General features: G+C 39.9%; 1 protein-coding gene across 3 annotated transcripts; it reads right to left on the reverse strand.

Annotated features, from left to right (window-relative positions):
* Window positions 1-474: 474 nt before the first annotated feature.
* Window positions 475-15373, reverse strand: Minar2 (membrane integral NOTCH2 associated receptor 2). Of its 3 annotated transcripts, XM_076912614.1 has the most exons (5): window positions 15078-15193; window positions 14279-14371; window positions 12056-12106; window positions 5207-5431; window positions 475-1865 (listed from the first exon to the last, which is right to left on the reverse strand). In XM_076912614.1, the coding sequence occupies exons 2-5, from the start codon at window positions 14357-14359 to the stop codon at window positions 1686-1688; spliced, it is 537 nt and encodes a 178-aa protein (XP_076768729.1). In that variant the 5' UTR covers window positions 14360-14371; window positions 15078-15193; the 3' UTR covers window positions 475-1685. The 3 variants fall into 3 exon arrangements, with proteins under 3 accessions (XP_076768729.1, XP_034374380.1, XP_034374379.1); XM_034518489.2 differs by lacking the exon at window positions 14279-14371 and having other exon boundaries at window positions 15078-15373; XM_034518488.2 differs by lacking the exons at window positions 12056-12106; window positions 14279-14371 and having other exon boundaries at window positions 15078-15371.
* Window positions 15374-15793: the final 420 nt, after the last annotated feature.

Below are 15793 nucleotides of genomic sequence, written 5' to 3' on the forward strand. Positions count from 1 at the left end.
AGAAATGTGTCCAAAGGTATCATAAATAAAAGGAGATGGAGGCTAGAGAGTGGGGGAATCGTAGGTGCTTGACTGGGAAGGAGAAAGGGAAGCTGGGGTGGGGGCTGGGCAGGCTAGGAGCTCACATAGCTGCCTTCACATTTCTGTGGTTACCGGTCCCAGTGTATTTAGAAACCTTCATCAGGCCTTGTCTTGGACAGACACAAATAACACAGTTCAGTACAGAGGAGTGTCTTGTGTGGGGACCCCCTGAGCATGACTTGAATCCTCAGAGGCCAATCCCAGGCAGGGGCAGTCAAGCTTTGAAGACATCCTGGCAGCAGGCAGTGTCTAAGGGTATCTCCAGTGGGAGTGAGCCTGGCATCAGAGTGCCCCCCTCACCCCCACTTCCCTGCCATTCTTTCTACATTGGACTGGACTCCACGGCAAAATGAGGGCTAACAAGCTGGACAGCACAAAGATCAGTAAGACACATTTTGCTTTGTACACAATGATTTATTGTCCAGGAAACTCTCATTTTTATATACTTTACTTCAAGTATCTTTATGAGCAAAACAGCGAGATAATAAGGCGTTTTCACAGGGCACGAGAGGACGGCAGTCTTTGGGAAGAAGAAAAGACTATTTTCACACACTAAATAGCATTAGGGGTGGCGCAGAGAGCCTTAGGCATGAATGTCCTGGGACGAGAAGACAGACACTTTGGTTCTTTGTACCCTGGGGCTTGTTCCCAGGTGTCTGCACCCAGCAGAAGGTTGTCAACACACAAAGGAAATGACATTGCCATTGAGGGGAAAGCTACTGTTAGGAGCCAACTGCTCTTCTCCATCCATGTCCTAAGAAGTCCATAAGCCAGCTCCTTTCTCTGACAATCTTTTGTTCAGGCCTAACTGTCACTCAGTTGAATGCTCAAGGGTGGCAGCATCCCTGGACTCCTTCCAGTGCCCCACCCCCTATTTCTGGTGAACACGTACCCACTGCCACTAGAGGTCACACTTGCCAGTTTCTATCAATCCACAAGCAGGATTGGATATAATGTAATTGATTATGCCACTGTGACTGACCAAGTTTGTTTCCACTAAAACAGCAACATAAATTTCCGGTCACCGGAAAGGATTACTGGGGAAGTTAGAAGGGGTTTGAACAATGTCTCCCTCTCACTTTATCCTCCTTTAACTTAAGCAGAGATGAAGGAAGGTAAGAGAGATCTAAACTGAGGGATAGCTCAGCAGAAGCCTTTCTGTCACCCTATCAGTTGGGCAGATGGCTGCAGCTTCCCCAGTGCCCGGAGAAAGAGGAGGAGGAGGAAGAGGAAAGAGGAGGAGGAAGGAGGAAGGAGGAATGATGATGTGAAAACCAGGTAAGCACGGAGACAAGCAGCTGCCAGGACTTGATGCAGTCTGCTTTCTATCTAAGGCTTGATTGTAACTGTATGGAGTGACTTTTGCTATTGTGAGCCTCGGGAATGCTTGCTTCACAAAGGATGAACCCAGACTGGAATGACACACAGGTTTCACAGACCAAAGCAGAGAGGCCAACATAATACAAGTGACGCTCACATTCTAAAGGGCAATGCTGTTGGGTCACACAATTATCAACGCAGCAGACGTTCACAGCGCACAGACAGATTTTCCTGCAAATGCTTAGAAGGCGTTTTAGAGCTTTAAAGATGGGCTTGCAACTTCCTTAAGAGAATATAGTGCTGAGAGTCACTATGGTAACCAGGATGCAGGACACAAGGAGCAAAATCAGACCCATGTGACACAATTTTGATCGCTTGTTGCGTTTCTTCTTCTTTTTCAGCAAAGTGTCGAAGCCAGGGGTGTACATGTCCCCCAACCAAAAGCGCAGGTCATTGGGGTTTTCCTAAAAGAAAAATAACACAGGAAACATCACTGATCAGCAACCAGTCAGCATTATAGATGGAGATTTGGGAACAAGATGATGTCAGAGGTCCTGAGGCCTCTGTATTCACACTGTTTAGGGTAGGGCTTAACTTTCAAAGTTTAAACACTAGGCTTATCATTTTTGAATGTCTCAGATATATTGCACAACCTGGCTGACCACTGATACCTGCAAGAAATCTGTCTATTTGTATTGGAATTTGTTGGGTGGCCTGCAAATATCTGTATTAAATTGTTCACACATCCAATTCAGATATATTGGAGTCATCTCATGTGCTTATACCATCTTATAAAAAATGCCTACATATCAAGTGAGTTGAGATACAATTACAAGTCCTAGTTTTCTATGGACCTTGGAGACTTTCTCTTATCTTTATGACAGGGAAAAGAATTTGGTTAAGTATCAAGAGATTCCCAACTGACTTCCATGCAGGAAAGATAATGCTAGATGTTCAGGGTTCCTTCCACAGCTGAACTACAGTGTATCTTCCACACAGAAGCTCTGGGACATGAAGTATCTTTCCTCCTGTTAGCTCCCATCCATAGGGTGTCTGTGTATCACCGGCTCCATCTTCTGTTGACTGGCAGAGAATTCTTTTTAAGTCAGTCTGTTCTCAAGTACCCAATTGGTCACCTGTAAACTCTACTATTTCCTATGCTTTTTTTTTTTTTTAATTCCCTCTAATCTTTAACTACTTTAGTGCAGAGTTTCTGCGTCTTGGCTGGGAATGCAGTCTCAGATATTAAGTTTACAAAGTGCGACTGGTTTCACTTACCAACTGTAGGCCTTGTTTTTTTCTTGCCTAAATGTTTTGAAAGATTTGAAACAGGCCCTCACCTTCAACACATGTAGTGATGTCAGCTAGTGGGGTCACAAAACCAGTCTCCTGTAGCTGGCAGCCCCTAGGGTCTCTGAAATAGCTTCAGAGTTAGGGCTGTAGTGTCAAGGAGAGGCATGCACACCCCTGTAAGGAGCTGGGATGTATTTGGCAATGGTGATTCTCCAATAGGAAGGTGTAAGTGGATTTAAACCACCTACTTAGAAGTGCTTAAGAATTACAAATGCTTTTGTAAAACCTCAGCAGAAGATCAAGTTTAAAAACCTTGTCTGCATCCCACTTGTTTTTCATCTTGTTTGCGTCCTAATCAGACTCCTGCATTTTGAAACTTTAGTGCTGTAATTTCTTTTTACCAATGGCTTCCCTAATAGAGACAATCCCCTCTTAAAGCCTCCCTTTGGCTTGCATTGCTAATTAAGTATAACATTTCTTTTATCTTTTGTGACCTGCAGTTCTTAACTATTTCGAAAAGCTGTAATACATGACGATACTTGGAGGAGTTATAGTCCATAGTTGAGATGAAGATTATAAAATTATGGGAGTGGAGAGATGAGTTACCAGCTAAAAGCAGTGGCTGCTCTTCCAGAGGACATGGATTCAATTCCCAGCACCCACGTGGCCATTTAAATTGATGGCCATGTGTGACTCCAGTTTCAAGAAGACCTGGCATCCTCTTTTGTCTTCCAAGGGCACTGCATGCATGTGGTGAATAGACACAAACTCAAGCAAAACACCCAGCAAGGTAAAATAAAATAAAACATTAAAGAAAAGGTTATGGATTTAAATGAGGAGCCCTCTCTGCTATTTATGAGATAAGGGCAGAAATATTGACAAAAGAAGTTGACATCCAGAAACATGAAAAGAAGTTTTGACAAGGGCGGATGCATATCTTTCCAGACGATTCTTGTGGAAATTAACACTGAGAGGGTGCATCAAGAGTCTAGTAGACCGGATAGCCTGAGAGTCTTATTGTTGTGAAAAGTCTGTGCATGCACAGAGGGTCAGCTACGTGAGAGACTGTCAGTTTCAGGAACACAACATATCCATTAGATTTATGTGTGATCTTGCAAATTTAACTTAAAAGGAAAACTTTCTCATTGCCAACGATCTTGAATTGTCTAAGTCTGAGATCCAAACTTAAAGAATAAAACTTTTGAGAAAAATTTGATTTTTTTTAATTGGCACATGAAAATGATAGTCTTTGAATCAGGTGAGCTATTTCTATTTACCCTGTTAGATGGATTTGAATGCAGACAAGGATGCAGCATTTGTCTCTGCAGACCCCCCTGTCATCATCAAAACAAGCCTTGGTCACACAGCAAAGGCAAGAGAACAGGCCTTAGCTAGTGCTCAGTACTAAGTGACTGTGTGTGAAATAAGTCAATGCATTTTTGCCCAATAATAGGCATAATGGTTTGAAGTCTTTGGTAAGAAACATGAGATAAAACGGAAACAAAGAAGACAGAAAGAAAGGCATTGTTGTCTTTTGACAACTTCTCAGAAAGGAACTAAGAAAAGGATACCTCCAAGCTGGGGGATTAAGAGCTGTCAGGGATTCTAGACCATGATGTATTTCGAGGAGCACACACTAAAGGTTTTAAAACTTGTGTGCAGAATATGAAAGTCTACAGTACTGTCCCCATCAAAAAAAAAAAAAAAAAAAAAGTGATTCACTCCAGGTGGTTAAGGTATGAACCTGGCCCAGACACACATTTTTAAATGAGGGGTAATTGGGAGATATCAGCCCTTTCTGGCCTAAGGCAGGTGGAGACAAGCCAAGGCTGGTCAGGAATTTAGTCCTTACAGACAACAAAAGATGCATTCTGGTTTTCAGGTATTTGAGTCTTCTGTGTGGGTGACATCAGAGGGGGAAAAGAAAGAGTAGGGGGAGAAAACTCGTAAGCTGGGTGAGCTCATTGCATACTTTTCCTCATTGAAATGTTTTGTTTTGTTTGCAGACACAAGAAAAATTACCAAGATGTAAACCTGCTATCTTAAATCATTTGATGGACTCAGATGCTAGTAAAACAATCCTCATTAAGAGATTCCTTGCACAGTGCCCAAGTTCTGATCACTTCATAAGTGGTTTTTAGAAAAAATGTAGAGTAAGAAACTCATTCCTAAGTGATAGTGAGTGAAAACACAAGATTACAAACTAGGGAAAAACATATGCGACCTTACAAATTAATTTAAAAATATATTTTTTATCTTCCCAGGAGACCTTTGGTCATTGCTACTTCCTCCTTCTTCTCTCTACATTACACAGATGCCATTGGCTTGTACACAATACGAAACAAACAAATAACCCCTCATAATGGCTAGGAAAGAATTTCAAGGACAAAAAGGATCGGTGGCCTGGAGATTGTGGTTTGAGTGGGGGGGCTCTTGTCACGCCACCACAGCTTTCTAAGTTCGGGATAGCTGATCTACCTCATCAGTTGGAGACCATGCTTAGTACACACACCTTCAGATGCCCAGAGAGGTTTGTACGCACAGAATGCTTGTCATACTCCTCAATGGTCCACGAAGGATTCTTTTTCCTTTCTTCCATAGCATCTTCCAAACTTACGTCACCATACAACGGGTTGTTCTTCATAACTGAAGACATGGATGCTGGAGGACTCTCAGGAAGGACTGGGTTCTCCCCACCAAACCCCTTGATTCGTTGAGTAGCGATGTTCTTTTCTCTCTGTTGGGAGATTAGAAAATGAGGCTTCTGTTGTAAGATGGGCTTCCTGGTGGCAGTGTAGCCAAAATGGCAGAAGTCTGCATCTGAAAACCTTTTTGATTCTGTCTCAAACTCAACAGATGAAGCAATGAATTAGAAAACAACTCCTGCATCTACCTCGATCTAGAATCCTTCCATTTCAGACTCTCATTTTGTCTCTCTTTATGTTACCTTGTTGAGTTTAATACTCACTTCACTGATATTTTCCAGTCACAAAGAAAGAATTGTGTTCTTCAACTCATCTAGTAGACTTCAGACAAAACCCAGCCTCCCAGTGCATTAGACTTTAATGGCATTTTATGCCTGTTTGCATGTTACAAAGAGTCATAAAAATACTTCATATTATTCTTTAAATCCAGTAAAATTAAGATTAAAAACATTTTTCAAGACCTGCAATATGGCTCAGCAGGTAAAAGTGCTTGCTGCTAACCTGCCAGCCTGGATTTGATCACCAGGCACTCAAAGTACAAGAAAAGAATGGGATCCCAAAGTTGCCAATGCCTTGTTCTTTACCTCCACACACACACAAGTCCTGGCAAGCACATGAACACACACACACACACACACACACACACACACACACACACACACAAATAAGTGAAAAAAACCTTTTAAGATCATCGTATACCTATGTCTTGGCTTGTTATGAACAAATCATTAACTTCTCTGTCATAGTTTGGGAGGGGGAATACTCTCTTCTTCCAAATTGAAACATTCCATGCTAGACCAAGATGGAAGTTTCATTAGATATGGGAAGCTAATTATGCATCTTACCAGGCTCAGAAAACTTAATACACTGAAGTTCTCCAGAAGATCCAAAGGCTACAAGATTCACAAGTCATTTTCCCAAGCTTATGTACGCAATAAACAAGTGCTAGGGTATAGTCATCATCTCAGTGGAGCTGCCTGCAAGCTTGCACAAGCAAGGCACTCCCGAAATGCATATTCTGTGAGTCCTCTCTGATGCTAGATTGGGTTTTCTTGGTGCTACTGTTGGCTCTGAGCCACCCATGCTCCTGTAAGGTTCTGTAATAAACCTATTGATTTGAGTCCTTTCTTCGGTTTGTTATCATTCCCCTAACTGAGGTGGAAAGACATTTTTTTTTCACATCTCCCTGGCTCCAGGAAAAGTCATAGAGCAACTGAGTCACTTTAATGTCATTCACCTCTATGTGTCTATGGATGAACTGTCTACTGGAGGAATCAGTGGTCAACTTTCAGAATTTTAAAAATTGATATTGAAACATAATATGTACATAGAAGAGAATGCACATGATAATGTATGTGCTTTTCCCACAAACTTTCGTGTGTGTGTGTGTGTGTGTGTGTGTGTGTGTTCAATGCCGGTGACTGAACCTAAGAACATTGGAGATATATGAATGGGAATTACATCTTTTTGAATCATGTGGACAACAACCCCTGGACATACATAGATGGTCTCAGCATCTCTTCAGACATGGAAGTTATACTAAATGTGTAGTAGTCATAGAGACTAAAATTGTAGACTGTTGTTACATGTTATAGCCTTCTGAAATAATTAGTAAATAAAGGGGAAATGCGTTTTCATAACACCATTTGTATTCTCTTGGGCATTGGGTTTCTGTGACTTTTAAAAAAAAATATTTATTTTATGTTTATTACTGTTTGCCTGCATGTGTCTATGTGCATCCCACATGGGCCTCGTGCCCTCCAAGGCCAGAGACGATGTCAGATCCCCTGGAACATGAGTTCCAGACTCTGTGGATGCTGGGGATAACCTGGGTCCACTGGAAGAGCAGCAAGTAAGCTTAGCAAGTGAGTCACCTCTGCAACCCCTTCCATGACTTTTTAATAAATCCACTTGTCACATGTTTAGAAATCACTTTGGAGACCCTCTCTGACTTTAATTTGGTTTGTGTGTGCTAAAAGACAGTTTATAGTTTATAATGATAAGTTGTATAATAAAATAATAAATTTTATCTTAACATTTAGCTTAAAGATGATGACCTTTATTAAGTATTGTTCTTAATTAAATAAAAACATTTTGACAAGAACTTAAGGTTATTTGAGTTTTGCATAATTTTAACTCAATAATTGCTTTCTTGAAACCTGGACAGCTTTGATCATTTTTGGAGCAGGCTAACTCTTCTGCCATGCACAAATTGCCTTTGTTAAGTTCCTTTCCTTCTAGATTGCTCCTTGAATGTAAATATAAAGATTTGATAAATGAGGAAAGTAAAAAGTGTGGCTCAGCAAAAGTATATACAAACCATAAGATATATATAAATTTAGAAGAATTAATATATGAAGGTATCAAAACAGAGGTGTACTCTAAAGCAGAATGTAAGCTTTATTTCCAGGCCTTTTCCTTCAAAAGATGTAAATGTTTTCCTGAAATGTGTTCTTTATTTCTGATCTTCACAACATTCGTATATCTGAAGGACACACCAAAGAAAACTTAATGTTAAGGTTTATTGCTAAGAAAACCATTTTAAATAATTTATATATTAATAAATTATTCAAGAAGAAAGAAAGAAAGAAAGAAAGAAAGAAAGAAAGAGAAAGAGAGAGAGAAAGAAAGAAAGGAAGATGTTGTGGACCATTTGTAATTTAGTATTTTTTTTTCCAAATAGGTTTAATAAAATAATGAACATATGTGTAAGTCTAACTTTCTATGCTGCATCTTAGGTGAAATACTAAGAAGAAATTTCAGTGCCATCTGGATGATTTTAATCAACTAGACTGTAGAATAAATTCCATTTAAGATATTTTTTTAAAGAAGTAACACTTCAAAGTATAGCAAGACTTTCTCTATTAAGCCAAACTTTGTCCATTTATTTTTATTCATTTCAATCCTAATACTCCAATGTGCAAGTAAAGTGTCACTGAAAGAGCTGGAAGACATATTTGGGCAAACAGAATCTAAAGGAGAGTATCTACTAGGCCACTGAAACAAGAACCACTATTATTAGACATCAAGAGCACGTGAAGTTGGTGATCGCCAGGGAGACGAAGCCAAAAGCATGCTGAAGAATACACAGATGTTGATAAGATGGTAAGACTATAACAATTTGAGTTTTAAAGTGAACTAGAGAATTAGACAGTAATCAGTTTAACACGGTTGTCAATTAACAAACTAAGAACCAATTTCAGGGAAAAGACAGAGATGTTGATGAAATCAGAGAAAGAGTGATTACCTCCAAATTACTAGAGCACTGAAAATTGTAAGAGCAAGCTGACCAATCTCTTAGTGGACTCTTAGTGGACAGCTATATAAATATAAGCTATCTCAGAAGCAAATAAGGAAAAGTCATAAGTGAGCATAATTAAACCAAAGAAGGCTTAACTCCCTATTTCAGTAACAGAGATCGGCAGACCAGACTTTAAAATGTAAATTCAGCCATTCGATATTTAATACCTAGGTTAGATTTTAAGAATGAAAGTAAAAAAGAAGATACGGCAGGTGAGAAGAACACTACAACCTAGATGTTGTGACTGGTTGGATACATCCGGTTTTGTCTCCTTCGTTGAGTACATGGTGTCTGGCTTCTTTAGTCTGCCCTCAAATTAGTCTGGGGTTGGGCTTTTCGAAGCAAAGAAAGTGCAGCAGAAATGACATGAGGTCATTTTCAAGCTGTTTCCAAACTTTCTCACATGATTTCTGCCACATTTTATTTATTTTTATTTTTGTTTTGTTTTGTTTTGTTTGTTTTTGACCTTATAAACAAGGATCTGAGATGGCAAGGCCATAAAATAAGCAACTCAAAACCATGGTCACCGCTTGGAGAAGAGAAGGCCCTCTCCCCGAGCCCATTTGCTTGTCCTCAGACTTCTCACAATCAAGAAACACTGTTTATACTCCCTGTTACTTTGCTGCTTGCCACCGTGGTGAGGAGCAGCCTCCCTCAGGAAGGAACCAGGAAGGAACACTGGAGCTTTATTCTAGCCTGGTTCGTATATGTGCAGTGTGTGCAGATGATTCTCTGTGTGCATGTGCTTGTGCGTATACATGCAAACACATGTATGCATGAGTGGACACCAGAGGTTACATTGGGTGTCTTCCTAAACTACTATACTCCTTATTTTTTGAGACAAGTTCTTTTAGTGAGCCTGGAACTCACTGATTCAACTGGACTGGCTGAGTGAGAGCTTCAGGGGTCCATCTGTCCCAGCACCACCTCACCCCAACACTAGATTGGATTATGGAAACATGACCCTGAGCCCAGCTTTTCATTTGAATGATGCAGAACTAAATTCAGAGCATCAAATTTTCCTGGGAAGCATGCTACCATCTGAGCCATATCCTTATTTCCTGATATTGGAAGCTTGGAGACAGTTATTCAAGTTGTACAGTAGAAATCATTTGATATAAATGTTACTTATGGTAATCTAGGAGATAATTATCACTAAGTTTAAAAGATACCTGTGGTAAATTTGAGAATTTATGTAGTCATATATAACGTATACACACACACATATATAATATAGATATAGATATAGATATCATATATACATATGACTAGAGTCAGAGAATCCAACAGGATGATTGAGAGTGTGGGAGAAGGGTGTAAAAGTGTGGCCCTTCCTAGTGTAATAACTGTAGACCCCAAACATTGAGATGTAAAATTACTTCCAAACAAAAAAGGGGACAAAGATGAGGAAAATTTCTCACCTGTATAAAGTAACTGAAGGCAAATATGTTAAAGACATGGTTTTATCAGCCTCATTAGGCCAGACAGTGGAGAAAGGGAGACAAGAAGGGAGCTCCCAAGGCCAGTTTGAGACCCATGTCTTTAAAAGAGCTTTAGGGATATTTTATGTGAGGAATAGTTAATTAACCTGTAGAGGAAATAAACCACCGAAGACACTACAAGGTGAGAACTTGAGTCTTTAAATAAAAAATAAAATCATCACCTACATCTCTAGTCATTTAGACATAAAAACTGAGAATAACCACAGAAACAACATACCCAAGATTGAAAAACAGTAATAAGCACAGGTCTCCAAATTCCCATGAATAAGTGTACACATAAGCTCTGAGACCCTCCCAAGAGATGAGGCTGTGCAGAGATTAGGGGATCCTCAAAGAGCTCTGACTCTGCCTCACCTCCAGGGAAGGGATCTGCACAAACACTCCCAGAGAGATCTCAGAACAACTTTGGAACAGTAATTTTGCTGTTGCTTAGAAAGGCAAAAAAAAAATTGTTCTGCTTTTTCACAGGGGAGCCTGTGGATTGGCTTGCAGGAGCTGCTGCTAAGCATGGTTGTCAGACAGAATCTATCTGACAGATGAGCTCAGTTGTCAAGTCTGTGGGTAGAGCAGGTGTTCAGAGAGATACAAACTGTATTATAGACACATATGGAATATATTTGAAGTATCTTATCTTAAATGTAGCATCTATCTATTTAAGGTAGTGCCTGGCTAGACACACGACAAACCCATTTCCTCTTCAATGACACACAACAGTTGGATTGAAACTCAAGCTTGACTACTAACCTCCCCAATAGTACATGTGTCTTCCTCTCTGTCTTCTTGGTATGCAGGCATAATGCAGATTCTGATATTGTAGAAAGGACCTCCAAAAAAAGAATTTGAATTCTGCCTTTAGGTAAAGCCTCTCAGGATGTGTATAGCAGCAATATGGCAAGGGTGCAGATGTGCTGTACACTGTATTGCATTGTTAGATTTCGGTATATTTGATTCTGAAACATAAAGTAGCTATCTACTACAAAATATATGATGTAACATAATAATATAATAAATAAATAAATATAATATCACAATATAAATATCAAACAAAATAGACTTAAAGCAGGAAGCTTTAATAGCTACAAAGGTTTTAAATAAAAGTAGCATCAATGGTAAAGTATAATAAATATAAAATAGTAGGTAGGTTATAAAATTGTTGTAACAATAAAATTTAAAATAAGTATTAAAATTAGATATATCCATGTAAAAGATTCCTAAGAATACAGACAATTTGTACAACGAAATTTATAAATCAATTGACATCAACATTGAAAGTATTCCATCTTATGAGTACTTTCAAAACATTGATAGTGCAATAGATTCTGAAGGAAAGTACACAATGTAGCTAATGATCTAAAAACCAACAGCAACATATCTCAAATACAAATTTTGTAAATATTTAGACTACATTTTAAATAAAAAGCAATGGAAATGTTTTAAACTATGACGCAGTGGAAATAAAATGTGGTGTTACAAAATGGAGGGCCAAAGGACAAATGTATTTACATACACTTACATACATACACATACCTAAACACACAAAAATCATATAGACATATACACACATGTAAACACATGCACACAAACCCACAGACACATACACATATAGACTTACATATATGTAAACTTACATACACATGTATATACATCTAATGTATACACACACATAAATGCTCATGCACAGATGAACACACATATACATACGCATCCGTATAAATGAACACACAGAGAGACAAATATGGGTGCTGGTATTGAAGGAAAACACTGGTATAGGACAGAAAAGCAGTGATGGATAAATGTTAGGACAAGAAACCAGTGAATGAGCCTGTCTAGAAATAAAGAAGCCCAAGTCTCACCGCTGCCTTTTCACTCCGGCTCACAGACTTCCTCTGAGAAGCCCCAGGGCTCTGAAACCAACGCAAAAAGAGTCAGAAATAGAAAAACAAAACAAAACCACCTCACTTTGAGTAGACTGAGAGGTCCAGCTGCTCATCACATCAGAAAAGCCAATTTCCACTATGACGCCTTTAAACATTTTATCACTTAACTAAAATGAGTTTTTCCTGTGTGTGTGTGTGTGTGTGTGTGTGTGTGTGTGTGTGTGTGTGAGAGAGAGAGAGAGAGAGAGAGAGAGAGAGAGAGAGAGAGAGAGGGAGAGAGAGAGAGAGAGAGTGAGTGTGTGTGCGTGTGCAGCACTCTCCCATTGGTAGAATGCTTACTAGCATGCATGAACCCTGGATTCAATTTCCAGAGCTTCCAAAACCAGGTACAGTGGCTCATGCCTACAGTTCTAATCCCCAAGGAATAAACAAGGAGGATGGATCATAGGCTTAAGGCCACCTTAGGCCACAGTTTGAGGCCAACCTGAGCTACATGAAATTTTGCCTCAAATCCAACCCAAATATCATGAAAGTAAGTAACAATATTATCTGTTAATTTTTCCAAATTCTATACTATCTTTCGAAGAAGAAGAAAAAGAGGAAGAGGAGGAGGAGGAGGAGGAAGAGGAAGAGGAAGAAGAATAAAAGAGGAAGATAACAAAACTACAGGGACCCTGAATCCCTGGTCTTCTTGATCTTACCTAGTGAGTGCTGGGATAATTAGGTGTAAACCACACAGGTTTTGTGCACTACTGAGAAAAAGCCAGGGCTTCCTGTGTGCTGGGCCAGTATTCTATCAACTGAAATACAGCACTCCACCCCCGCCAGGCCAGCACTTCTGTTTCTACTTTTTAAATCGTTAGAGGAAACTGGACTCCATTGTCTTTTCCTTATACATTATTTGTTCTCAGTTCTTAAGAAACCATAGAGACTCTTAAACTAATTTTACAGTGATCAGACTAAGGCCTGGGCTGGCCAAGGTCAGTGAGAGATAAATCTCAAAATTTCTTCCTAGAGATTGAACCTAAATGTCTAATTGAAAAAAAAAAATTCTTTTTGAAAATGTGATACATGAGAATGGTACTTGCATACTCTCTCTGTTTGCTTAATCCCTCCAAACAGGGAGGAATTTAATTAAGAAATATTTGACACAATCCTCTTCATCCATGCTTAACACCCCATTCAATATTCCTGATACATGAAAAGATTATTTTAAAACATTGCTTTATTTCAAAATTCCATGTTCCCATTTCATATTTATTTACTTTTTACCCATTGAGTATGCCAGGCTTCTAGATCCACTGGAGCGGTTCACTAGTGATTGTGAGATCACGACGTGCCTTCACTTGTAGTTCGAATCACGCCTACTAATTTCCTGAATTTGCACTTGTCTCCCATGACTTCCCACCATGCATTACTTCAGCAGTAAAATGGCTTTCACGAAGTTTCTTGTCATTATTCTTGAAGGTGAAAAGATAGTTTACTTGAGGCTTATCAAAGACGCACTGTGGAATTTACCTCCTTGTTCCTTGAATAATTATTTAGGCCCAGCGGGGCTTACATAAAAAGATGCCTCTTAGAAATTTGCACCTCTTCAGCTTATGAGTTTTAGTTGTGAAATTCCAAATGTAGGCAGCAGATCAACCACACCCCCTAACAGAACATGCTAGAAGACTGATGTGTCACAGTGCTCCCGACAATCTATGGGCTGTGTGACTCTACAACATACATCACAGACAGGAAGGTGGAGAAGGAGCAAGATGTTCTAAAACCATTTTTAATCCTTTTGTCCTGGGACGTAAACAATGAGATAAAGGAGCAACTTTATTTCATCTAACCAAACGAAACACAAAACAAGGATCGAATGGGTATGCATAAAAAGCCACGAGGCTTTGAGAATTACAAAGATTGGATGCAAAACTTAAAAATTATTAATTAATTAATTAATTAATTAATTGTTTTAACAAGCTGCTGACTTACGATGGAAATAAATCGAACCCTTTATAGGATAGAGGCAACTTACATAATCATTTGAGTGTCTCTGACTCTGAATGATTTCATGACATATGTCCCAAGGAGCCTACAAACATGCCACAAAGCAGTCACTGTACACCAGGCCTCATGAGCAGCGACTGTTCTTAAAAGCAAACAAATTTCTGTCCAGGGAATTTGAACACTCCAAAGGATTTAATGACTTACAGGGGTTTGTAGGTCAATTACTTCGGTTCTGAAACGAAATGCTCTTTCCTCTCTCTGCACTGGAGTAGCCCTCAATGCCATTAGCCTTCACATCTTAAAACAAGATTATCCCTGTTAGATTAGCTGCGCCACAGCAGGGGCCTTTGTGTTGATCTCAGCAGATGGAATTCATTAGTTTCATTCTTTTATGAAAGAACAAGACCAAAACACTCTGCATTAAATTGGAAGGTCTTATTCCTATGGCTGGTCCATCTGCATGGACACCTGTGGGAAACGCACATCTAAGCTGAGAGCCGCCACTTTCCAAGATGGAGAGGGGCCAGTCTTTCCTGTCACGCACTCTCCTCTGCTCCTTTGTATCAAAGGAAAGGGAGTCTAAAAGGGCAAAGGCAAGGCTCAGGCTTTCTCAGAGGCAGGTACACCCCTTTCCTGCAAGCATTTGACATCTTATTGTATAGATTATACCAACAGACAGGGGTTAAGTATTTCTTTCCCCTGGAGCTTATTTGAAAACGTAACAGTTGGTTTACAATGTTCTGAAAGGAAGGAGTAAATGAGACTTATACAGATCTGAAACAAAAACAGGCAGAGAAGCCAGGGATTGGAGAGGAATAAACCCACAGAATCATTTGCACATCAAATGCAGAGCTTACAGGAGGGAATGGGAGGAATAGGCAGCTTTTCTGTATCCCCCCTCAAGCCCCTACTCCAAGTCTCCTTCTTCACACGAATGAGAAAATATCATATAGTGAGGAAGAAACATGCCCCCACCCTTTATTTTTATGCCCTTAGGTCTTACCTGTGAGTAGACAAGGTTTTGCCAGTGTTGTGTAGCAGGATAATGTCCACCCGGAAATCTCGCGAGGCTAGCCTGCAGAAGGGTTGAGCTCCTCATTAAAGACTTCACGTCAAGCTGCAGGAATTTGTCAGGATGGTTGTTATTGGGCAAAACAGAAAGATCCATGTCCCCTTTCATCTACCGTGGAAACAAAGCAAGGGAAAGCTGCCCCTGTCAGGCGCCTCCATAATTAATGAGCCTGAAGATGTTCCGGCTGGGCTGGCATCTGAAACCAGGTTTCTCTGCTGCACACAAAAGCCACTTTCTAAAGGCCACGTCAGCACACAAGAACAAAGCAACAAAGCAGTCCTCCCTCCTACCTTACAACACACACACACACACACACACACACACACACACACACACACACCGTGCTTGAATTGAATTGCACAAAAAGGCACAGCAATTAAAATTAATAGAATGAGAAAATTATGCATGTGTTACACTTAATATCTCTCCCAGCCAGAGTCTGAAATGGCTGTTTTGTATATTAAAGCTGCCATAATCTCAGTATGAAAGTCCATCATTTGCAGCTCAGCACAGTCACTTGAAGAGACCCACTGTTGGATTTGTTTCTTGTTTGTTTGTTTTGTATTGCTACAGTAAAGCAGGTGCTCTGGCCCTGGCCCTGGCCCTGCCTCGGTCTTTCGTGATAAGCCTGATCTCATTCTTTCTTA

This window comes from Arvicanthis niloticus, chromosome 14, assembly GCF_011762505.2.
Source record: "Arvicanthis niloticus isolate mArvNil1 chromosome 14, mArvNil1.pat.X, whole genome shotgun sequence".
Classification (NCBI taxonomy): Eukaryota; Metazoa; Chordata; class Mammalia; order Rodentia; family Muridae; genus Arvicanthis; species Arvicanthis niloticus.